The sequence below is a fragment of the Armigeres subalbatus genome, chromosome 2, assembly GCF_024139115.2.
Source record: "Armigeres subalbatus isolate Guangzhou_Male chromosome 2, GZ_Asu_2, whole genome shotgun sequence".
NCBI classification, from domain to species: Eukaryota; Metazoa; Arthropoda; class Insecta; order Diptera; family Culicidae; genus Armigeres; species Armigeres subalbatus.
The window spans coordinates 105,074,023-105,100,717 of record NC_085140.1 but is presented as its reverse complement, the minus strand read 5'-3'; the positions used below and the strand labels follow the sequence as shown (position 1 = coordinate 105,100,717).

The following is a 26,695-nucleotide window of genomic DNA, read 5'->3' as shown; positions in this document are numbered from 1 at the left end:
GCCTTGAATAATTGAATTCAGATGATGAGAGTAGAATGTTGGTGGTCTCTTCAATCTGTTGAGTGAATTCATCCTTCAAATCGTACAAAAATAATCCAACATCTCAACTTGTAAATAAATCATCTCAGTTATAATGTGCCTCATAATGTTAGTCGCCTTCAGTCAGCCAGATAGAGTTGCAATGCTATCTCCGTCCTAATTTTCACCTTTTCCATCTTCGATATAAAGAAAATTGCTGACTGGCACGCTGAAGTGAAACGAGTGTGGGACCGATTATAGAGCAATAAGCGAAAACAAACAAATTAATGTAGCTCTGCTGCCGGCACCCCTCTTCCTCGACACACTGCCGTCTAACTCGGTCTCAGTCCCGTTCGTACGCTCGGTAGGAGGGGTCTATCGAGTTGCATACGGCGAACACAGTCACAGTCTGCGCTGTCGTGATATATGACTGGATGGTTCTCTGTGCCAGCGTCATGGGAAGGGGGAATAGCCAAAAACCAACAATCCATCGAGGCAGCGTGCTTTGTAGTGTGGCATGTTTTAGTTCGAAAGTGTCCCCCGATCGATGAAGTCACGTTCCGTCGTCGCCGTTGTCGTTTTATCGTAATCAGAACGCGTATCGCCGGCCACCCTTATCGTGTATGCCTTCATGCCCATCTGCGGAAGCAGCATCTCAGCGATATGGATAAGGTGACCGAGTTACTCCAGCCAGCGCCTCCGGAAGATCGATTGAAATTGTCGCGTCTTCCGAGTTCGTCGTTCTCCATCGAAAACCTAATCGCGACGGAACATCACCGGCGGCAGCGGGGAAGTCCGCCGGGATCGGATCAATCTCCCCCGCATTTGGCGACTGTCGACACGTCCAATTCGTATTTGGTCAACGCGGCCGGTTACAACGCGGCTGCCATGCTTTCGTTGACGAACTTTCCGTTGTACAACCCCTGGGTGGGCTACCTTTCGCCGGCGGCCAACGAAAAACTATCGCAACTGTTCTCCAGTGCTGCTTGTGGGGGTGACAAACGTGTCTATAAATCAGTGCCAGGTGATCCAGCAGAAGCTCCTGCCAGTAACGACGCATCTGGTCAAAGTGTTCGTGGTGATAAATCGTCAATAGATGTGAATGCCTTCAAAACGTTTTCGGGGGCAACAGTGCCATATGGGGGTGCCGCGATGCCAAATCTCGAAGCGGCAGCACAATACTTTGCAAACAGCTCACGAAGGTCCTTGTACAATCCAACGGATTTCGGTGAAGGTGGATCAAGTGGTGGTGATAAGATAAATCATAGTAATTACGGTGCAAACAGTGCCATCGGGGGGAGAATATTTCTGAGGAATTTCAGTAGTGATTTGGCGTCGCCGGCAGTGGTCAGTCGGAGTAGTTTGGACTTGCAGGACTCGGATTCGAGGCAGTCGTACCTGAATATTGATCGAGATGAGGATGAACGACCGCTGGCGGGAGACGGTGGAGGGGATAGCAATGATGAGGGGTCGTACAGCGATGATATCAGCTTGTCACTATCGCCGAATGGATGCGGAAAAAGCAACGGTAAGCATGAATTGGAATTATGACAGTCATGAACAATGAGTTGGCAATTCGAGATTCAGTTGTCCTTGCGGTTCTCTGAGATAAACGCATTTACGAAAGGGTAAAAATATCAGTCATCTATTTGTCATGATCTACGCAGATGTTAGAAAAGATAGAAGCAATTAGGTAGTTTCGCCTTTCAATGCTTTATTGCTTTGGTTGGACTGATTTTCATAGACGATGCAAATGCGGCTTTAGAAGGGTCTGTCGAGGCGCAATAGCCCGTCGGGAATACTGGACGATACCCTTGTTTGTCGTTATGTTGAAATGTTGTAATTCAGTAATTTATTAATTTGTTTGGATTTCAAGAATTGAAGAATATGGGAATTCATAAATTTTGAAATTAAGATATTTGTGAATTTAAGAATATAGAAATTTAATAATTTAGGAATTTAGGACTTTTGGAAATTTTAGGAATTAAGAAATTTAGAGATTAGGGATTTTTTGAAATTTTAGGAATTTGAGGAAATTATAAATTTAGGAACTCAAGGAATACAGGAATTTAGGAATTTGGAAGTTTTACGAATTCAGCATCTTAGAAATTTTAGGAATTCATAAATTTGGGAATTTAAGAATGCAGGAGCTTAGGATTTTTGAAATTTAAGATTATAGGTTCGGCTTTAAATAATTACTTTCGAATTTCTATTACCTCATACTGACCGATAACGCCGATCAACAAGTCTATCATCATAATCACGGGCGTAAAATCTGTTTCTAATATTTAGGAATTTAGGATTTTGGGAACTCAAGAATTTAGGAATTTTGCGGCTGCTCGGCCACATTGTGCTGCCGGCAGCCGATTATCTGGCTAAGTATAACGTTACGAATTACTTCGCAGATCTTGCGTTTCATAGAAACCCTCGTTCAACAAACTGGGATCTTTACAAAGAGTTGCTCTAAACATCATTTCATGGATATCTACAATTCATTGAAACTCTTTCCGATTTGGATGCTATCATAAATACTACATCGTTGCACATCGTGGAACCTTTTTTTTGTGTGTCTTTATTTAGGAGACTTTCAGCCCTAGGCTGGCTCGTCTCCGGCGTCCTGGAAGCTTTCGGAGAAATAAAAAAAACCTTGAGAGGAACCCCATGGCGTAATTCCGATCTGGCTAAGCTCAGGAAGCAATGCAGACGAGTTGGGGCAGACGTCATTCTGCAGGGACGGAGTCTTTCAAGTTGGCTCAGAAAGCCTTCAAGTACGCTCTACGATCTGCTAAGCGATCCGACTGGGAAAAACTTTGTGCAAATGTTTCCAACTTGAGAGAAGCCAGTCGCTTAAATATTTTATATTATTTTATTTATTGTGAAATACAAAGATTTCCAAGTCGGCGATAGAACAATAACTACTGAATCAATTCAAATGGCACTAACAGTTTTGCTCCTTACAAACCTCTTGGGGAGGATACTTCAGAGAGGTTTTGAGTATATTAAACATGTTTAAAACAATTTTTTTAATATGCAGTTTTGCTACTGGGTTTATTATCATATCCTGAATTGATGTCACTGTAAAGTTTATCCCAAAAGAGGACTTCATATGAAGAAGTAAAGAATTTTAGACCCATCAGTCTGATCTTATTTCTTAGAATTTATTATCGATCATCACATTCGTGATAACTGTTTGGCAAACATGTCTCTTCATGTTACCCTTCAAAGACCCAAGACGAACTTTTTTTTTCAAATGGCTCGCATTCAGCACTAGATCGTCGGAATTTCTTGTGGTTCCGTTTGTGCTTAGTGGGTGGCTAAGTGTGCGCAAGGGTCTTTTTTTTCTGTGATTCGAACATTACCTTATTGTTCTGGACTTGTTCACGTCCCAAATTTATCAAATCAACCTTCAAACCATCTCAAAAACATATTTGTAAAGTCGATTCTGATGCTTTCAACATTTGAGTTTGGACAGAATTGACTGAATTCAGGGGTCACAATGATACTTGATGGGCTACAGCTCTTCGATGAACCTATGCCGAATGGAGTATCCTTCTCCACTGAACTCGATCCTGGGCCAATCGCTTCCAGACGCCCTGCACAAAGCCATTGTGTACGCGGCCTCCCACGAAGCCTGTGGTCTCTTCCGGGTTCTCTACTAAACATTATCTTCGCTTGACGTTCCTACGGCATACGAAGAACGTGACCAGCCCACCGTAGTCTGCCGTGTTGTATAAGCTTAATAATATCCAGCCCTTTATACACCTGGTACAATTCGTTATTCATGCGACGCCGCCAGATACCGTTCTCCTGTTTACCGCCGAGTATTGTCCGCAGCACCTTATTCTCGAACACTCCGAAAGCTCTCCGATCAGCCTCCTTTAACGTCCATGTCTCATGGCCGTATAAAGCCACCGGAAGAATCAGAGTAGTATACAGCGCGAGTTTTGTTTTCGTTTGCAGACTACAGGACTTAAGCTGGTTACGAAGTCCGTAATAAGCCCTATTTGCAGCTGCAATACGCTTTTTCACCTCGCGGGTAACATCATTATCGCACGTCACTAATGTTCCAAGATACACAAATTCTTCTACCACTTCAAATTGTTTACCATCCAGCACCATTTCGCTACCACCACCACTAATGAACCCACGTTGATTGCCAGCGACCATGTACTTCGTTTTGCTGGTATTGATCGTGAGTCCAATCCTCGCTGTCTTCCTCTTAAAAGGCACAAAAGCCTCTTCCACGGCACGGCGATCAATCCCGATAATATCGATATCGTCCGCAAATCCCAGGAGCATATGCGATCTTGTGATAATGGTACCGCTTCTTTGCACACCAGCTCTCCTAATCGCTCCCTCGAGCGCTATATTGAACAGTAGATTCGAGAGTGCATCACCCTGCTTTAATCCATCTAAGGTAACAAATGACGTCGATATTTCATCCGCAACCCTTACACTTGATTTCGATCCGTCCAACGTTATACAAATCAGCCGTATCTGTTTCGCCGGAAAACCATGTTCAAGCATAATTTGCAATAATTCATTCCGTTTCACTGAATCGTACGCCGCCTTGAAATCAATAAACACATGATGTGGTCACAATGGTAGTGTATGGTAAATATGGAAGACAGGAAAGACAGGAACACCGACTGAGACTGAACACTTAACTCTTAGCAAGAGACAACGGATGGGATCAGGGTTTGCAGAAATCGCTATCATTAGATAACGAATAACGATAAAAGAAAGGTAAAAACTGTCCCGAATCATAACAAGCCATGATAAAAAAACTTGTATAAATACAAGTGCGAAAAAACTGAATCGGATAGGGGGGAGAAGTGATGATTCTCGCTCATTTTCTGTTGGGGCCCGCACAGCTGTGTAAAACAAGTTGAAATGCATCGTCAGACCCAGTGCTCCTTACGTTTGAAGCTTTTTAAAAGAAATTTATCATGAGGTATAGCCTCCGGAATCAGTTCTTTATCATGACAGCTTGCGAAAAAAGTCTTTTACGGTATGCTACATATCGTATATAGGGTTAACGGCTCAATTTTGGCCCTTTATGCCACGGTTGGGCACATTTATTGTTGTAAATCTTCATATATTGCATTTCCAACCAAAATTATTCCACCAGTCGGTTGGCTTACATTTGGTTTTGACGCCAAACAGCAAAAAATAACGATGGATGTCCACAATATCTCATTTAAACCAGCGAAAGTCGCGAGCAAAATGGACAAAATGTCGACATCGTTGTCCCTATCAAGTGGATGATTTTTCAGCCCACTTTGGACGAGTGATTATTGATTTCGAACATACGAGCATACTTATTGAGCATGGATTCTAATTGGTTGCATGTATAAAACTATCACATTGACTGTGATTCTAGATTCCCCCAGTAGCACGCTTACCATGGACATTCTAACGATAATACTATTATATGATTAATTTGTTTTTCAAATATTTACCATATTTGCAAGTGAAGAAGTTTAGAAAAATGAAAACTGTATTAAAAACTGCTATTGCAAAGAGGCTACATGTTCTAGCCCTCATTTTGTGCCTTCAAACAAATTGCATATGTTAATTATTGGCTGCCGCGTAATTTTTAAAATTTACTGTTAGTTGAAACCATGGCAGTTGTGTTATTCTCGCTCTCGCGATACTCTCAAAGAATCTTTTTCCAAAATGTAAACAATGCCTTAGATGGGGATGATGCATAACGCGCTACTGAAGAAAACCAATTGGGTCCTAAAATGAAGAATCGATATTCGATTATCTTTCAAAGAACGATGAAGGTAATCATTCTAAACGTGTCAGTTTTTCTCTAGACTCAAAAATCGAAAAGAACATTGTTTAATTTGAAATTGAAAAATAGATGAAAAATGCTTCCTCGACATTTTCGGTCTTGTTTGACGTACGGATTCAAACGCACTAGGAAAACACCGCAGGGCACTTGACTCAACCTTTGACAGTTAATATATGGGGCTGACGTTTTGGGCTGATGGTTCATTCGTTCTGAAATGTTGCACAGCCCAAAATTTGCCTTAAAATGTCTTAAACAGAAAAATATTATTTTTACTGATTTAGAATTTTACCAGAATTTTATAACAACGTAACAAGTATTCTTGACCGATGCACTATCGTTTGCAACCATAAACGAGGTAGGGCTTTAGGACCCAGTTATAAAACTTAGTTTAGGCAATCATTGCTCTTTTCACAATTGTGTTTAGCTATTTGTGATAATCCTCCACATCCCGTTTTCGAACTTCGCACTGTCAACCGCCTTGAGATGATGATGAAAACAAACTATTTTCATTGTTGACTATCGAATTTGCTGAACTGTCAGATGCAAGGCCAATCAAAATAAGGTATTTCAAAATAAATATTGTATGGAAAAATTAGATAACCTTACTCTGCAGTAAACTTGACGCACTGCGAAATCGAGTGCGAGATTCGACTGTGATAATCAAGTCTAAATAGGAGTAAATGTTGCAATACTATTGCTTGGTATTTTGCATAAACAGTTAGAACCCTGCCTACTATCTGATTTTATTATGTCATCATTCATAAATACAATGATTGGATGCTTGTTTCCAACGATGCCTGCGATGAAGTTTCACGATTGATACGTGCATTTGATTCCACTCCTCTCTATATCGATCAGCTGTTGTGAATCCTTTCAAAACTCTCACGTGTTTCAACTTCCCGAGTTGAAAGAATACTTTTTCGGTATCAAATTAAAGATCAAAATACTTTTTGCAAACAATAATAGATCTAAATTATGATGAAGGTATTTGTCAAGTAATTGGACTTGAATTTATTCACATGAAATTATGTTGAAAGTTTATTTATAATGAAACATACGATCCATTGTATCTTTCGATTATTTTATGAGAAAATGTTGTTACGATTGGTGCGAATGATGATAAAACTAAATATTCATACACTAATTGAATCAAAGATTATCAGCAACCTAATCGCAAGCATCGGATATTCTATCTGCAGCTTTCAGTTATTTTCTCCAGTACGGGTTATAGGGCACTGCACGGACTGCTTTGTCTCTTTCTCGCTGCAAAGAAATTAGAAAACAGTAAGGCCAGTAAACGTCAAAATTTATGAAGAACGAAAGAGAAAGAGATGTTTCCGTGCAGTGCCCTATTGGTATGAATGTTTTGATTTTATAATTTCACGTATACTAATGTAGTGCTGCAGTATTGTCCAAACATTTTTTGGCTAATTGAGATTCTCACGTCCGAATGTGTGAGTGGCGATAAAAGGAAAACAAACACTCCTAGATGGTGCAACTCAGCAAAGATTGGATAAAAATGAGTATATTTCCATATATTTTTTGACTCTTTTGAAATCATTGTGATGACCCGATCATTTTTGAGGTTATGAGCAGAAAGAAAACAAACATGTTTTTACACATGACGAATTGCACATTAGTGTGCGAGCGCTAAACGTCACTCATCTCTATTATGTCGCTATACTAATGGAAATTGTGAAATAAAAATGATAGCTGACATAGTGTGGTTGTTATCCATTCATTCGATGTGCTAAAGCAGGGATGTCCAGTCCATTCAGAAAACCCTTTTATTGGGCCAATGAAAAAACTCTAGCACAGTCTGCCTGCGTAAGTCAACGAAACATGGCTGCTAAAGAACCGAGTCAAAGTGATTTTTCACGCAAGAGAATTGCTTTTAATAGGTGAATAAGTGTATAAATCTAGCGTAATGAAGCAGAAATATGTTTGCTACACTTTTTTAAAGAAGCAATTGTTAATATCTCCCTACAAATCGACGTATTATCTCTGAAATATTGATTAACACTCCAGTTCGTTCGAATCGAAAGACAAGGTTATGGAGTTTCGTGCCTATTGTTCAACGTTGGAAGGTGTCATGCGGGGAGCCGGGTGTAACAGCCGTGGTACGATTTTCAACAGATCCAGTCAATATATTTGTTTCGCGAATGATATGGATATTGTCGGCCGAACATTTGCAAAGGTGGCAAAGCTGTACACGCGCTTGATACGCGAAGCAACAAAAGTTGGACTGGTGGTGAATGCGTGAAAGACAAAGTACATGCTTGTGGGCGGAACCGAGCGCGACAGGGCCCGCCTGGGAAGCAGTGTTACGAAATTCTCTGATAAGACCGGTAGTCCTCTACGGACAGGAAACATGGACAATGCTCGAGGAGGACTTGCAAGCACTCGGAGTGTTCGAGAAACGGGGGCTTAGGACCATCTTCGGCGATGTGCAAGAAGACGGTATGTGGCGGCGAATTATGAACCACGAGCTCGTCCAACTCTACGGCAAACCCAGCATCCAGAAGATAGTTAAAACCGGAAGGGTACATAGGGCAGGACATGTTGCAAGAATGCCGGACAGCAACCCTGCAAAGATGGTTTTCGCTTCCGATCCGGCAGGTACGAGATGGCGTGGAGCGCAGCGAGCGAGGTGGGCAGACCTGGTGCAAAACGACTTGGCGAGCGTGGGGCGTATTCGAGGGAGGAGAGATGCGGCCTTGAACAGTGTATTCTGGCGTCAAATTGTTGATTCAGTGTTATCTGTTTAGATGTAGACTAAATAAATGAAATGAGACCCGACGAACTTTGTTTCGCCTAAAATTGATCTATTCTTAGATTAGTTTTCGAGTTATGCAGAAATTTCAGTGTCATTTGTATGGGAGCCCCCCTCTCCGGTGGGTGGGGTCTCGAACCATCTTTAGGACCTTCCCCGGCCCCAAAAACCTCTACATACAATTTTTCACGCCGATCGGTTCAGTAGTTTCCGAGTCTATAAGGTTCAGACAGAAAATAGAAATAGGAAATAGGGCGGTGTTACTCCATTACATTGGTTTGATATTCCAACTTGCGGCTTATTACTATGTGCCCCCATACAGAAAAATTTTCATCCATCAATTTTCCATTTAAAAAAAATGGTGTCATCCGAAAAGTTCGCGATCATGACCGTGAGCAAATTTTGGCTGCGAAAATATGATTGGAAGTGTGAAATATATACGGAATACGGGTTTTATTGAGGCATTTATTTATTTTTTATTTATTTATCATCAGACTAAGGCCGGAGTGGCCTGTGCTGCACATAAAAGACTTCTCCATTCAGCTCGGTTCATGGCTGCACTTCGCCAACCACGCAGTCTGCGGAGGGTCCGCAAGTCGTCCTCCACCTGATCGATCCACCTTGCCCGCTGTGCACCTCGCCTTCTTGTTCCCGTCGGATCGTTGTCGAGAACCATTTTCACCGGATTACTGTCCGACATTCTGGCTACGTGCCCGGCCCACCGAAGTCTTCCGATTTTCACGGTGTGAACGATGGATGGTTCTCCCAACAGCTGATGCAACTCATGGTTCATTCGCCTCCTCCACGTACCGTCCGCCATCTGCAACCCACCGTAGATGGTACGCAACACTTTCCTTTCGAAAACTCCCAGTGCGCGTTGGTCCTCCACGAGCATCGTCCAGGTCTCGTGTCCGTAGAGAACTACCGGTCTTATAAGCGTTTTGTAGATAGTCAGTTTGGTACGGCGGCGAACTCTATTCGATCGGAACGTCTTGCGGTGTCCAAAGTACGTACGATTTCTGCAGCGTCTCCGAATTCTTCTGCTAGTATCGTTATTGGAGGTCACCAGCCAAAGTAAACGAATTCTTCAACCACCTCCATTTTGTCACCACCGATCCAAACTCGTGGTGGATGGCTTACATTAGCACATCTTGAGCTTCTTCCTATCATGTACTTCGTCTTCGACGTGTTGATGACTAGTCCAATCCGTTTAGATTCGCTTTTCAGTCTGATGTAGGCTTCCTTCATCCTCTCAAAGTTACGTGCAATGATATCAATGTCGTCGGCGAAACCAAATAACTGGACGGACTTCGTGAAAATCGTACCACTCGTGTCAATCCCTGCCCTTCGTATTACTCCCTCCAAAGCGATGTTGAATAGCAGACACGAAAGACCATCACCTTGCCGTAACCCTCTACGGGTTTCGAGAATGCCCCTGAAACTCGAACTACGCACATCACCCGATCCATCGTCGCCTTGATCAACCGTATCAGTTTATCCGGAAATCCGTGTTCGTGCATTAGCTGCCATAGCTGGTCCCGATCGATTGTATCATATGCGGCTTTGAAGTCGATAAATAGATGATGTGTGGGCACGTTGTATTCGCGGCATTTCTGCAATACCTGACGTATGGCGAACACCTGGTCTGTGGTAGAGCGTTCACCCATAAATCCCGCCTGGTACTGCCCCACGAACTCTCTTGCAATTGGTGTTAGTCGACGGCATAAAATTTGGGAGAGTACCTTGTAGGCGGCGTTCAGCAATGTGATTGCGCGGTAGTTGCTACAATCCAGCTTATCGCCCTTTTTGTAGATGGGACACTCGACACCTTCCATCCACTCCTGCGGCAGAATCTCATCCTCCCAAACCTTGGTAATTACCCAGTGCAGCGCTCTAGCCAATGCCTCACCACCGTGTTTAAACAGCTCTCCTGGTAGTTAGTCAACCCCAGGGGCTTTGTTGTTCTTCAGCCGGCCAATCTCCTGGAGATTCGGAGCTGTAAATCGCATGTTCTTCGCGCGTGCTCCTAAGTTCATTACCATACCACCACCGTTGTCTGCCACATCGCCATTCAGGTGCTGTCCGTAGTGCTGCCGCCACTTTTGGATCACCTCACGCTCGTTTGTAAGAAGGTTCCCGTTTATGTCCTTACACATATCGAGACGTAGCACGTGGCCCTTACGTGAACGGTTTAACTTCTCGTAGAACTTTCGTGCGTTATTAGCGCGGTACAGTTCCTCCGTCTCTTCACGGTCTCGATCTTCTTGCTGGCGCTTTTTCCTCCGGAAAATCGAGTTTTGTCTGTTCCGCGCCCGTTTGTATCGTGCCTCGTTCGCCCTCGTGCGGTGTTGCAGCAATCTCGCCCATGCTGTATTCTTCTCCTCAACTAACTGCTCACATTCGCCGTCATACCAGTCGTTTCTCTGATCCGGAGCCACCGTGCCTAGTGCAGCGGTTGCGGTGCTTCCAATGGCGGATCGAATATCTCTCCAGCCATCTTCAAGAGATGCTGCGCTTAGCTGCTCTTCCGTTGGGAGTGCCACTTCCAGCTGCTGCGCGTAGTCTTGGGCTAGTCTTCCGGCTTGTAACCGCCTAATGTTAAGCTGCGGCGGACGACTCCGACGCGTGTTGATCACCGTCGAGAGTTTTGAGCGCAGACATACTGCGACGAGGTAGTGGTCGGATTCAATATTCGCACTGCGGTAAGTGCGTACGTTCCTGATGTCGGAGAAGAATTTACCGTCGATTAGAACGTGGTCGATTTGGTTTTCCGTTACTTGATTAGGTGATTTCCATGTGGCCTTGTGGATATTCTTACGGGGGAAGAAAGTGCTTCGGACTACCATTCCGCGGGAGGCTGCAAAGTTTATGCATCGTTGGCCGTTGTCGTTTGATACGAAATGCAGACTATCCGGTCCGATGACCGGTCTATACATTTCCTCCCTTCCTACCTGAGCGTTCATGTCACCGATGACGATTTTGACGTCCCGCAGTGGGCATCCATCGTATGTCTGCTCCAGCTGCGCATAGAACGCTTCTTTCTCGTCGTCGGATCTCCCTTTATTGTGGCAACTGTGTGCAATTTTAATTTTTCATCTTTGAAACTGTTTATGAATTTTGGTTCTGTCCAACCTTGTGTCCAGCGTCGTTCAAATACAATGATCTAGGGGGAAAGACGGCTTTGGCAGGTTTTGTTCTATTATTGGCAGGGGGTTTTTGTCGACCAAATTTTATGAAATATGGCCACAATATTCTTTGATATGCAAATAATGTTTAGGCCAAATTTGAGCCTAGTCAGTCATAAAAAAAAACTCCTGCCAATAATAGAACAAAACCAGCCAAAGCCGTTATTCCCCCTAGTTCTACAGTGATCCTTGCGTTTTCTATGCTATGCTTCTATCATTATTTGATGAAGACAATGAAATAATTTCCAATTTTCACGAATATTTGGAACATACTTTATCCAACTGATACAGTGCAAAGATCATCGTTGTTTTATTTATTTGAATGCTTAAAATTAATCATTTAATAAAATCTCGTTCTTTTCAGAAGTATGAGATTTTTTTTGTTACACAAACTGCATCGTTCAATTGAAAAAACGCCGTTTCCGATTAAAAACAAAATTTTAGAAATGAGGAAAAATTAGTTTAAAATAATTTTGTTAACATAATCCATGGCGTAAATAAGGGGGGGGGCGGTGGGTCCTGGCCCCCTCCAGACCTACTTGTGGCCGCCCAGAAAATTTTGAAAAGTAATTCCAACTTAGTCAGTTGTTATTCCATTTACATATTTCCTACATATTTCTTAATTTTGTTTATGAATTCTATAAACATATTTTTTGTTGCGTTATCACATCTATGACCATTTCTTCAGCAAAGCATCGAAATATTTAAGTTGGGCCCCCGGGAACATTTTCTCGATTTTTAAGCTAAAATCAATGCCGCTTCTAATTCAGTTGCTAGCTTAAAATAATAAATTTGTTCTGCATTTGTTTGACTAGTATCCTGGTCGCAGAAACATAAAAACATAATTGTATGAGGATATAAATATTTCTGGTCTATTAAACTACCATCCGCTTCAAAAAAGACTGAAGCAACTACATCAAAATGAGCACATGTACTCAAATCCGGTCAATGAAATTTCGAACGACCATTCTTTTGAAAATCTTCGAGTTAATCGCAAGATATGCCGCAAAACAGTTGATCAAATTCATATCGAGCTTTTTGCTCTCGCTATATAATTCTGGCACAGAAAGATATAAAATTATAAAACTTAAGAATCTTTGTTACAATGACAGAAAAATCAACAACGCATTCCATTGAAAGTATTAGGACAAAACTTAGGCAACCTTCGGCAAACTTAGGCAACCTTCGCACTCACAACAGAGATTGCATTAAACTACCATCCGCATTGCATTAAAGAAATATTTTTATAGTCCTCAAAAGATCTTGTTCCATTTATTTTTTTGGCGATTTCATAAGGATCATCGGAAAACGCTTTTGTGCCTGCTTTAGTTAGAATTTGTTTTTTTAGGATAAAAAAAATAGATGTAGAAACCAGTTCGTATCAGAAAACATTTCTTTTGCAGCACAATTCAGATCGATTTGGTTGCTTCTCAAGTCTCTTTGATATTTGCAGAGAAATCTCTCACCTATTCAGAAAACCATAATAAAGCCTCTTCCTAACGTCAGTAACTACAAAAACCCTATGTTATTCTGGAATTTGATTTATGACTCATAAAAAACACTTTAGGATTCCAAATTTGTGTTCATCGGTACTTAACTATTTCAGCACATAGCATACATTTTGGAATTGCATGAATACTTATATTGATTATGACAAAATTTCGTGGAATTTATTCCACATCTAAAGAGTTTCAAAAATTTCAAGTTTAAAAAAAATCGAGATCTTTATGCATTAAGTAATCATGGAAATGCTTGAAAACTTTCAGAAATATACTCATATCGAATTTCATTTATAGATAATTCGAAGAAGACTCTTGAATCTTAGATTACACACTTATCCACATTTAGTAACATGGAGGAGACAAGTTGACACAGATACAGCGTTTTAAAGCAATTACAGCATCATTGGAAATCAATTGTATTATTCGCGATTTTTTTTATGTTAGTTCTAGGATGAATGAGCGATAAACTTAGTCAAACAATTTCTATTGCAATCCATGCGCACAGTGCTTTAAATCGCCTTTGAAAATTACATCCCACCAGCTGGTGCCATGGCCCCCCCTAGACCGAGGCTCTAGTTACGCCTATGATAATCCAACGCTTATCAAACTAAAGGTATAATCAAGCATACAGTGATAATTTATTTAAAATTTATTTGACCGTTGCAAAAAGCACAACATTATCGTAAAAGCACACTTCTTATACGCAAATATTGGTAATCATTTAAATTCGAAGGATAGGTGTTTGAAATATATTCTATAAAATACAAATAAGTTAATTTTATTACACAATTTGATTTTAATATTACAAAAAATATGCTCGTCTTCAGTTTTTCGTACTTGACTCGACAAATCAGATTACAATCCAAAACACCACTACTTCGCCTTACAGTCACTCTCAAAATTGAGCGTACAGTATGGATTAGTTGACTACATTCGAAAATTTCAAAGGAAATTAAATGGTTGGCTCGGTTGTTTTTAATGCATTTCAATATTCATCCCTTCCTTCAGTGTATGCGTACATAAAATTGTTGAAATTTTTTCTCTAAAGTTTATTTATTTGAAAATAATCTCAAAATACGCCTATTGGATGTGACAAAATTGAGCGTACAGCGAATTTTTTTCTATAAAATTTCTTATTATAAACACGAATAATATATTTTAATAATGGTTTTTCAGGATTATATTTATAATAATAAACAGCCGCTACCTCAACTTCCAATATTTTGAAATTAAACCATGTTTTGGTCAAAATGGCGAACAAGTGAGAGGTAAGAACATTGCTATTTAACAATTCAATGCTGCTGGGCAAAATAGATGCTTTAATTTGTATGTTTCACCGGCATCGTATCTTATATATGATAGATAATCGAAATCGAGCGAGACATACGATAAATTTGGGAAAATTCAGTCGGTAAATGATGAAAACAGATGTAAACATACAGAGAAAACGACAAATGTTAGGAATGACATAATTCAAATTTAGTATGTCTTTAACTTAAATTTGTTTTAAAGCTCGATTATTGTCTCAGGTCTATCATTAAGAGTAATATTATTGAATCCAATCATTCACAGTCAAATTCTAAAAGTACAAAGTAAGGTACCGAACATAAAAACAGCTTTTCAACCCCGTAAAGCACTTCTGATTGAATATTGAAAAGATAGCTTAAAATCGTAATTTCATAATTAAATTTGGATTAAACTCCACGATCTGTTACCATAAGGGATACAATTGGATGATTTCCATGTGGCGAGTAAAAATAAACTTTTTTAAGAGTTCGGCAGCTTATTTAATGATATCTTGGTGAATTTAAATGATTCAACCAAATTTGTTTCTACGGTGACTGAGTCTTCAAATATAAAATGACATCATATAATGTATCCGTGTGCTGCTCTTTTAATAATATTATTATTAATGAGTGTCCTGAGCTTATAAGCTACCTATACATCGACTTTTAAATAAAGTTATACTTAATTTGAAATATGCCGTTCCCAACATTTGTCGTTCTCTTTGTATGTTTACATCTATTTTCATCATTTACCGACTGAATTTTCCCAAATTTATCGTATGTCTCGCTCGATTTCGATTATCTATCATATATAGGACACAATGCCAGTGAAATCTATATCTTAAAGCATCTATTTTGCCCAGCAGCATTGAATTGTTAAATAGCATTGTTTATACATCTTAATTGTTCGCCATTTTGATTAAAACGTGGTTTAATTTCAAAAAATTGAATGTTTAAGTAGCGGATGTTTATTATTATGAATATAATCATGAAAAAACAATATTAAAATACATAAATCGTGTTTACAATAAGAAAAATTATAGAAAAATATCCGCTGTACGCTCAATTTTGTCACATCTAATAGGCGTATTTTGAGATTATTTTCAAATAAATGAACTTTAGAGAAAAATTTCCAATCATATTTTGTACGCATACATTGAAGGAAGAAATGAATATTGAAATGCATTAAAAACAATCAAGCCAACAATTAAATTTCCTTTGGAATTTTCGAATATATTCATCTAATCTATGTTGTACGCTCAATTTTGAGAGTGACTGTATGTAACATTCACTTAGATAAATGAAATAGTTTTTTATTTTCATATTATGTTAAAATGTAAACAAAACAATGTTTATAAGCTTTCCTGATTTCGGGCAATTAATCAGAAATTGTTAAACTTTATTTTTACATTGATGCATAGATAAACTCGATTTGCCATGATCGCAACTCTTATATTGATAGATCAGACCTAAAAGATTAATGATTGAGTAATTAAAAATGTTGGCTTTCTTGAATGTTAGGGTTGTCGTGAATATTATTCGCAACTCCAGCACCCCTTTATTCGTCGCCTAGGTCGTTGCCGATTGTATCGGGTCGTATTACAGGTAAACTTCGATATAACGTACATATCTATTTCAAATTTATATGTTATATTGAATTGTACGTTATATCGAAGCATGAGTAATCATTCTTGTTTTGCACTACTCAAATGTTGTACTATCATGGGCGAATATAATTTTTTTTATAATGCTCAGCTATCAGTGTGAAACAGCTTTTCTTGTGAACAATTCCTACAAACTTGTTCGTTACTAAAGAAAAATGATCCGAAGAATTGAATTCTTCATTTTATATCTATGTAAAGCATAGGAAATAAGAAGCTAAGAGGCACAGGAAACACAAGGCTTGTTTTTCGTTGCACCGTTTGCATGAATTTTCTTTTATTAAGTATCCGCGATCTTTAGTGGATTTAAATTGGGCAAACATTTTCTAAAGGGATTTCCCAAAAAAATCCAAATGGTATTTCCAAACTATTTTCTAAAGGAATTCCTAAAAAATCAAAAGAATTCTCAGAAGGATTTTCTGCTGGTATTACCGAAAAACATTCTAAAGGAATTTCCTCCAAAATGTTTAAAGAAACTCTGGAAATTCCGAAGAAAATTCAGGAAGAATACGCGAATCTTCAAAACCTTAATAAATTTCCGCAGGAATTTGTAAAGGAATACCAGAACGAATCCCCAAACGAATATTCGAAGGAATATCCGAAAGAATTACCAAAATATTTTCCGTAGATATTTCTAAAGGAGTTTCGGAAGGTATTTCCGGAGAATGTTTAGAAAGAATTCGTGAATATATTTCAAAATGAATGATTCGAAAAATTTCCGAGAGAATTCCAGGAGGAAGTTTTGAATTCCGAAGGAACTCCTGAGGTAGATTCTGAAGTAATTCTTAAAATTCATTCTTTCAATTTTTGAAGAATAATAGAGGAGGAATTTAAAAATGATTTTTAGATTTTTTTTCCGAAGTTGTTTCCAGAGGATTTTTCAAAGAAATCCCTGGGGGAATTTCTGAAGGTAATCTTGAAGTAATGCCCAAAGAAATTCATGGAGAAATCTAAGAATGTCGGAAGTTCCTTCAGGAGTTCGGATAAGTGTGCCCAGCGCTATGCTGAGACTCCCTGATGTGCCTCAGGGTCGACACGCTCACCTCAAGCAACTTGCGGAATGGGAACTCTTGCAATCAAATGTAGGGAAAAACCACAGAGCTTCAAGATTACAATTACAGAAGAAATTCTGGAAGGATTTCCTGAAGGAATTTCCGAAGAAATTCCTGTAGTAATCTAGGAATTTCTTCGCAAATTCTATTTTTAGTTCCTTCCTAAATTCCTTTAGGAATTGCTTAAAAATGCATTCAGGAAACTCCTTCGGAAATTCTTTTAGAAATTCCTTCAAAAATTCTTTAAAATATTCCTCCAGAAATTACTTTACGAATTCGTTTCGAATTTTATTTTCAGTTTTTTTTAATTCCTTCATGAATTCAATCAGTTTTTTATTTTCAAGAATTGTTTAGGTAATTCTTTTAGGAACTTTTTTATAATTTCTTACAGGAATTCCTACACAAAATTAGGATTAATTTAAAAATAATCTGGTACATATTTCAAGTCTGGATCTACAATACCAATACTTTACTCGACATTGGCTGACTTAGACCTGAAAACAACCCGTCATCAATTCTGACTTTGACTTTGATATTAGTCAAAGTCAGAATTGACATGCCTAAAGCCAACTAAAACCTCATTAACTCAATATCATCCATTACCTCGGGAGAATTCTGAGGATAGTGCAAACAGGGGAAAACAGTAATTAATACCTCTAGCTGATTAAATTAGACTTCATACAGTAATGTCATTCCTACATGAATGATCATAACAATTTAGTAAATTATTTAGTAAGAACTACCCAAATTAAAATTATTTTTAAAAGTGTACGTTATAACGGGGAAAAATGTACGCTATATTGAGTGACTTTATATCGAGTGTAGGGGTGGTGGGGGTAAATTGGACACCCTAAGAACTACTGCTGTTTATCAAGTGGCTATCAAGATATTGTATTGTTCAATGCATGTGTGTCCAAGCTTATATTGGTTAACAAAGCCTGTTGTGAAAAAATATTGAAAAAATATTTAAATATGCTATTTTGAACATTTAAAATAGTCCAAAATAGTTCAATTTTGCTTTGGTCAGGCGGTGGGGTAAAGTGAACAATATTGTAAATAAAGCAAATAAGTCGATCAAAATATTTTAAACCAAATACATATCGTCTTAATAATATATTGTTAATAATAAATTGTTACCTGACAGGTATAAACCCTTCGTTTTATCACAGACAAGCAGAGCTACCAAGCATGGTCAAAATGATAGGGCGGGATTTTTTTTTCAAAATTCAATTGACCATTGCTCAGTTAAATATTAATACCAGGTTCCTTAGAATTTGGGATGGTTCAGCAGGAAATTCATCTAGATTTGAAAAATGGGTTAAAAATCATGCTCTGGCCTCAGGAGAAATTCCGGATTATTTGAGGGCATTTGTGCGCCTATATTATTAATATAGATGAAATGTTGGCCCTTGTTATACTCTTTTACAGACACTAGAGTTTTTACTGAGTTGATTGATATATGAATCACAGATCGGATGACAAACATCTGAGATATAGATGTTTCCATGAACAAGGTGCGTTGTATGGAAATATTCGCTCAGGAATGTAGAAATTGCACGAAAATGTGTGTGTGGAGGGTAAATGACCAAATCCCCCTTTTCTTCACTCCCTGATTGATGATCCCACTGTCAACCGAACCGATGGAGGTTGAAATTTGAGCTAATTTATCTCCATTTCTCTGTCAGAACATTGCTCACTTTACCCCCGGCAACATGACCAATAGACTGGCCCAGGAAACAAAAAGTTGTGCAATTCCACGGGGCACCCCCCAGGATTGTGTCTTTGGGTGAGAAAATCAATCTCTGAAAATTTCAGCTCAATCGCTTGTTGCATAAGCTGGCGCATTTGATTTGAAGTTTGTATGGGGATTTCAGCCAAAATGTATAGGAAAATACACCTTCGTCACTCATTTGATCTGGAAATTGGTTCTGATTGCTCGATTGACCTCAGAATTGCAAAAACGGGAGTTGGTATGCTACAGAACAATTTCACAGAACATTGTATGATGATTAAATGAACTTTTATATAGGTTTTGGCTGATGCGATTCGATCAAAAAATCCAAAAATATACAAATCAGCTCCTAATAAATCAGCCGAAAACTATATAAAAGTTCATTTAATCATCATGCAATGTTCTGTGAAATTGTTCTGTAGCATACCAACTGCCGTTTTTGCAATTCTGAGGTCAATCGAGCAATCAGAACCAATTTCCAGATCGAATGAGTGACGGAGGTGTACTTTCCTATACATTTTGGCTGAAATCCCCATACAAACTTCAAGTCAAATGCGCCAGCTTATGCAACAAGCGGTTGAGCTGAAATTTTCAGAGATTGATTTTCTCACCCAAAGACACAATTCTGGGGAGTGCCCCGTGGAATTCGACAACATTTTTTTCTCCCCATACTAATCTGGGCCAGTCTAATGACCAATTTACCCCCATAGTTACATGTTTTCAAATAACACCTAAACTAAGAAAGAAGTTAAAAAACTATCTTCCATCAACCAGTTCCGCTTCATAACAAGCAAAATGAACGATATGCACGATATTTTGGTTTAGAACTATGTACTAACTCAGAGTTTTCATGGCTTAAATGCAACAGTGCCAAAATTACATCAAACTAGCGTTTTGCGAAAGCGCGTAGAATTTTGCTAAAATCTACCTGTTAAATAGATATTTCATGATTTGAAATAGCTCGGACAGCATGAGATGCTTAATTTATGATGTGACATGGAAAATACTTAATACGAGAAATCCATAAACAAGGGGTATACAAGCCGTTACCCACTTTACCCCGCCTGTTCACTTTACCCCCGTTACCCCTACGTTATTACATGTATCTTATGTTGTTCGTAATGGTTGTTTGGGCCTGCGCAAACCTCCTGTCTCGTCGGAGGGCCGTCGTGTCAGATCTGTTTAGCGTCCCACCTAACACCAGGACTTGGGCTTGTGCGCTTTGAACGGACAAGGTCGCTTTGGCGGAGCCTACTTGCGAATACATGCAGCTTTTATAGAAGTTTTACAGAGCCCACTGTCAAACCCCACCACATCCTAGGCAGGCACCACAACTCGCAGATGTCCTGGGGAGGGATCGTCAAGCCCTTGAACATAGTTCCTGATGCCCTCAATATTGTGTTTGAATTGATTTTTTGGTTGCAGGAGATATCGGTAAAATACTTTTAGCGTGTATTGAGAAATTGAGATTAGTTATCCTTATTGCTTATGGTTTTGGCTATGATACACGCTACTATAAGTGATGAACTTTGTTTCTCTTTTTTTTCTTATTGGCATTACATCCCCACACTGGGACAGAGCCGCCTCGCAGCTTAGTGTTCATTGAGCACTTCCACAGTTATTAACTGCGAGGTTTCTAAGCCAAGTTACCATTTTTGCATTTGTATATCATGAGGCTAACACGATGATACTTTTATGCCCAGGGAAGTCGAGACAATTTCCAACCCGAAAATTGCCTAAACCGGCACCGGGAATCGAACCCAGCCACCCTCAGCATGGTCTTGCTTTGTAGCCGCGCGTCTTACCGCACGGCTAAGGAGGGCCCCTACTTTGTACTGAACTTAAAAATCACTCTACATAAAGTTTCAAAAAATGCACGCTACTTTAGGTTAGATCGTACGAGGTGGTATTGTTGAAGGGCGCGTCATTTTCCAAAAAAAAAGTCGAGGTGGTCCCATTTTATTGCACTCTACTTTTTTACCGCATGATTTTATAACGGAAAAGAGAGTGAACGAGTTTCTAAATGATTCCGTGATAGATTATTTGCTGAGATGGGACAAAAAGGGGAAAGAGAATTATTATCTTGATAGGATAAGGCAATAATTCAATAACTTATTACTTTTCAACAAAATTTCTGCAAACTTTGTGTTAAGCCGTGACACACAGAAAACACTCAATAAAGCTTTCATGAAAAGTCATGAAAAAATGGGTTTCGATAAAAGCCTCGGCAAAACGTCCCACCATAATGTATACCACTACAAAGACGTTTATTAGTGTTTTATCTATATCATAATAAAATGGTTCTTCTTCTTCTTATTGGCATTACATCCCCCCACTGGGACAGAGCAGAGTAGTAGTAGTAGTAGTAGTAGTAGTAGTAGTAATAAAATTTTTCTTTATTTAATATTTTTTTTGTTCTACAAATATCTTTGCATATGTACCTATAAAGTACTCAGCCGGCTTGGACCTCCAACTTCTATTTCTATTTTTTCAATGTTATTTGGAAGTAACTGCTGCTGGGTACGCCACGCTAGTGTCCATTAGTAGTAGGACACGATCGTTCTGCCTTCATGGGAGCGATTTGACCAGTGAAACATATTTTCATAAGACGTGATATGTTTGAAGATGGAAGCAATTTTATATCCACTGAGGAAAGTTATTTTGTTACCCAACTGAGGGCTGCAGTGCAAGTTTTGCGGACAAAGTTTTGTATACAAGCGTCGCTAAATGCTAACTTTGATTCCCACCATGGTTTGAACTAAATTCGTACCATGGTTTGAACTACTGGCAGCAGCTCCTAAATATCACAGATATTTGAGATAAGGTAATAACTAACAGGCTATCGTAGAAATAAACATAATACATAATACATAATATAATGCTAATTGCATGAATTAGAAAAGCAAATTTGTTTAACTATTCATCTTCTCGCATTAGATTAGTAACTCGAGACGTGTGAAAATCGTCAAAATTATCGTTTTTTCATTTTGGAAATGTAAACAAAATGCTCCAGCTAGGAACATGCAGTTTAACTATTTAACATTGTTTCTCAATTGTACGATGATGCCGATAGATTACAGATAAAAATGGCTTTCTTCTGAAATATTGGTCTCACTCCTGTATCACGAAATGCGTCTTTTACGAGCTTTTTAAAATTGTGCCACTGGTGGGAGGAATTTAGTGCAAATTCAGGACGATTTTCAATCGCTTCCATTGCACTCTACTTTTTTACCGCATGATTTTATAACGGAAAAGAGAGTGAACGAGTTTCTAAATGATTCCGTGATAGATTATTTGCTGAGATGGGACAAACAGGGGAAAGAGAATTATTATCTTGATAGGATAAGGCAATAATTCAATAACTTATTACTTTTCAACAAAATACTCTTTTATTTCCTGCCAATGAGATAGTAATTTCGACTGGTTCAAACCATGATACGCTTTTCACTAGTTCAAACCATTATTGGATACCCTACTTTTGCTGGATCCGGAGAACTTGAAAATCAGTTCAATAATTAGGTATATTTCAGTAAAGCATTCAAATGCTTGAATTAGCTATTGATTAAATAAAATAATTAAACCTCAATAAAACCTAAAACGATAAAACTTTAAAAATATAGAAAACGAATAAATAACATGCTAACTAGCCTAATTATTTTTCTTCGTTTGTCTCAAAAGTTAAGTTTTTTTTATATCTTCCATTCTATTTTTCGATCGATTTTGAATATTTTATTTTCTATTGTAATGCATCCTCATCATATTTGTTCACATGAAAAAGGTTCAAAAGTATAACGATAATGGTGTGACTAAATCAGAAACATCATACCCATCATATAACAATTACGCGAGGGAAGCATCTCTAAATCAAATTCAAAACTACGACGACCGTTGCCGCCCTCTGTTTCCTGTGGTGGTGGTGCTGCTGCGGAGAGACTTCCTGCAGATTTGCGTTATGCTGATGGAAAACGATGATACGCTTCTGGATTCCCCAGCGATTTGCGGTAGAGCTTACAATGAAAGCCAAAAGTAGAAGCTGACTGCTCGTTGAAGTACAGAGCGTTTATGTATTTAGTTGCGAGTCAATTGAATTAACAAGAAGGAAGGGGGAAAGCGTTGATGACGTACGGACGGACGGTTTTTCGACGGTTGCTCGTGGGTTCTAAACAGATTTGGAAGATAAACATCAAGTGGGGAGTAAAGTGACAATAATGGTCGGAAATTATGCGTTTTTCCTCTCGCAAATTAATTTGACGTGCCCACTGACGGGAAGTTTATGAAGATTAATAGCACTTGACACGCTCCTGTATCTGGTTGTGCGTTGCGAAGGACTGTTGAGCAATTGGAACAGGACGATATGCTCATGTAACTGAAGAACAAGAAGTATTGTTACAGGGAATATCATATCATGATGATAAATTCAATTTGGAGTTAATTTATTCATAATAGTGGCTGATAGTTAGGGGTGTTTGACGTACATGTTTTTCCAAGACAGTTGAGACCTCACTGCATGCTTCTGCAAAATCTGAAGCAGTTGGATCCGTCCCATTTTAAAATTCTCTAAAAAATCGATAGATGCAACAGAAATGTGCAATTGAAATTGTTTCAGTGAGTTTTGTAACTCTCTAGCTTTAAATATGAAGAACTATCGATTACAAATAAAACAAATTGCGCTTCAATTCATTTCAGAACTGGATGAAACCGATTCCGAGCCGTGTTCCGACGATGATGAATCATCCCCGCACGGTGGTCCGCACTCGAAGAAATCAAGCGGGAGTGGTGCCACCGGTTCGAACGAAAACTGCTCCAAATCCCGCCGGAGACGAACTGCCTTCACCTCGGAACAGCTGCTCGAGCTGGAACGGGAATTCCATGCGAAAAAATATCTCAGCCTGACAGAGCGCAGCCAGATTGCGACCACATTGAAGCTGAGTGAAGTGCAGGTAGCCCTCCATGATCGCATAAACGCCGAATGGTACTTGGGACTAATCTTTCAAATCACATTTTATTCTCAGGTCAAAATATGGTTCCAAAATCGCCGGGCCAAGTGGAAACGGGTCAAAGCGGGACTCAACTCGCACGGGCTTGCTGGGCGGGGTGGTACCAGCGGCGGCACTACCAACAGCACCAAAATCGTTGTTCCTATTCCGGTGCACGTGAACCGTTTTGCCATCCGATCGCAGCACCAGCAGATGGAGAAGATGAACCTGGTCGGTCCGAAGGCGGAGCTGCGGAAAGATCTGGGTATGGAGCCGAGCAGTTTCGAGCGGTTCGGATTAAGTAAGTTGGGGCCTACGCCGGGGGCTGGGGGATTTTGAGGAGCGAGCAGCGGTATGCGCGAGACCAATTTGTGTGATAGAGATTGTTTTTATAGTGTAGGGTAATTTTAGGACTTTTATTGAAAGGGAGAAAGAGGAGTAATTTCCTCATTGAGCTCTCTGGTGGCACTGCGGGTAGAATTATGCCCAATTAGTCAACGAGTGTGGTGATTTATTTTTCAAATCGTTACGCTCTCGGGCCATGAGTGGCAGTCCGCGAATGGAACTGAACTGCAAGAGATGTACTTTAATTTGAGTTAACTCGAGGATGATTATTTTACAAATTGGAAGTATGAATTGGATGTAATGTATTGTAGAGATTAATCTAGTTTTAAGAGGATAACGCGTGCGAAGAAGAGGACAGTTTATTAATAGAGTACATCCGATTGTAATTACTGTGAGTGTTCTTCGTTCAGGAAATATAAGAGAAAGCCATTTTATTTTTCTGCTATTTTTGGATCATTCATGTGTCAAATGGACGAAGACATATTCAAATATTTTTAGGTAGCATAGCATAGCATATGTGATTGTACAAATCGTGGGTGGCTATACAATGCTCAATTCAAGCTCCCTCTGGAATAAGGGCGAATGTCGCAAGAGAGGACTTTCCCCGTCAGGTGGGTGGCACGACGCCATGTTTTTGCAGCCAATATCTCAGTGTAAAATTCATTATAGTATGTGTTTTGTTTACAAACATCACATTTGATTCTCATTAGGATACAGAACTGTCAGTGGGATACGGTCGCGCAATGTTGGCTGCAAAACAAACCTATTGTGTGAGATAGGGATGCCACCAGGCTGCTCCCTGTCGACCTCCCCTCCCTTAAACAAAAGTGACAAGAAGCAGATCTCTCTGAGGTTTATCACCTCAGAACGAAAGAAAACTATGCGAACTTGCATTCTGAGGTGATAAACTGCAAAGAAATTCCCTGCCTGTCACCTCCATTCAAATGAGGGGAAGTCGACGAAGAGAACCCTCTCCCGCGACACCCGCCCCCTTACCAGACAGAGCTTGAATTGAGCAATCTACTGTATATTGTCACAAATTGGCACTTGGAATTAGTACCTTTTCCTATACAGTAGCAGTTGTATACCTGGCCACGTCCTTACAATCACGGAAGGAAGGGAAGGAATGTTAGTTCAACATCTACTAGTGAAGATGCAGGGAACCCATACTACCTTCATAGATGTCTCGGGAAGGAAAATTTGTGTTAGTGGGTAAGGTGAATAATAGGGATGAATAGGGGTGAATAGGGAGCTCTATTCGACAATATAGAGCGTTTGTCAATAACAGTATATGCTGTAAAAATAATAAAATATATTAATCAATTTACTTACGAACCGTCCTAGGGGAAAAACAAAACAAAACACAAAATTCGGCAAATCGCGCGATCGTTTTGCCGTCCGAAACAAGAGCCAACACGCAAAGAACTACAGTCGGGATTCGCTGGTTGGGATTTTAATACTTGGGTCACTTTTTAGTTGGGCCTCCGCTGGTTGGGCCATGGCCCAACTAAAAAGCAATCGTACGTCAAAATTCAATGTAAACACGGAAAACGGGATTGGGCGTCACTGGACATCATTTGTGATGTTCAAGTCGAAATACACGTGTTCAAATGGCTGTCAGTTGACCCAACTAAAAAACTGAATTCGTTAGTTGGGCCGAAGTCGTGGCCCAACCAGCGAATCGCGACTGTAATTAACTTTATTACCGGCCGCGCAATTGGCGCTTTGATGTTGCACGAAGAAGAAGAAGCAGAAAGATGATAATCAAAAAAATCTCAACGGGAAACCATACGGAGAAGTTTTTAAAACTCTTCTCAAAAATTCTAAAAGCAATTTAATGAAAAGCGGTAAGCAGTACCGGGTTGGACTTTTCTTCTACTGTATAATAAACATAATATTTCTATTCGAAATTTTATTTTGTAATATTACACTTAAAACACAGTAGAAGAAAAGTCCAACCCCGTACTGCTTACCGTTTTCAATTAAATTGCTTTTAGAATTTTTGAGAAGAGTTTTAAAAACTTCTTCGTATGCTTTCCCGTGGAGATTTTTTCGATTATCATCTTTCTGCTTCTTCTTCTTCATGCAACATCAAAGCGCCAATGCAAAACACAAAATTTCGGCAAATTGCGCGATCGTCCTGCCGTCCGAAACAAGAGCCAACACGCACTGAACTAATTAGCTTTATTACCGGCCGCGCAATGCAAAACACAAAATTTCGGCAAATTGCGCGATCGTTCTGCCGTCCGAAACAAGAGCCAACACGCACTGAACTGACATATTCAAATATTTTTAGGTAAATCCAAAACTAGTTCATACTAGAGGCCTGGATAGAAGAAACGCGTATAAAGCCTGTCCACGTTAA

General features: G+C 39.4%; 1 protein-coding gene across 1 annotated transcript; it reads left to right on the top strand.

The window, feature by feature from the left end:
• The first annotated feature begins 282 nt into the window (after window positions 1-282).
• LOC134214860 (homeobox protein unplugged) lies at window positions 283-24,716 on the top strand. Its single transcript, XM_062694146.1, has 3 exons — window positions 283-1,546; window positions 23,696-23,949; window positions 24,022-24,716. Exons 1-3 carry the CDS (start codon window positions 445-447, stop codon window positions 24,322-24,324), a joined length of 1,659 nt encoding a protein of 552 aa, XP_062550130.1. The 5' UTR covers window positions 283-444; the 3' UTR covers window positions 24,325-24,716.
• Window positions 24,717-26,695: the final 1,979 nt, after the last annotated feature.

Coding starts and splice junctions, on each gene's coding strand:
- LOC134214860 (XM_062694146.1), top strand. CDS start 445: ATGACTGGATGGTTCTCTGTGCCAGCGTCATGGGAAGGGGGAATAGCC. Junction 1,547..23,695: donor TGGATGCGGAAAAAGCAACG/GTAAGCATGAAT, acceptor AATTCATTTCAG/AACTGGATGAAACCGATTCC. Junction 23,950..24,021: donor TGAAGCTGAGTGAAGTGCAG/GTAGCCCTCCAT, acceptor TTTTATTCTCAG/GTCAAAATATGGTTCCAAAA.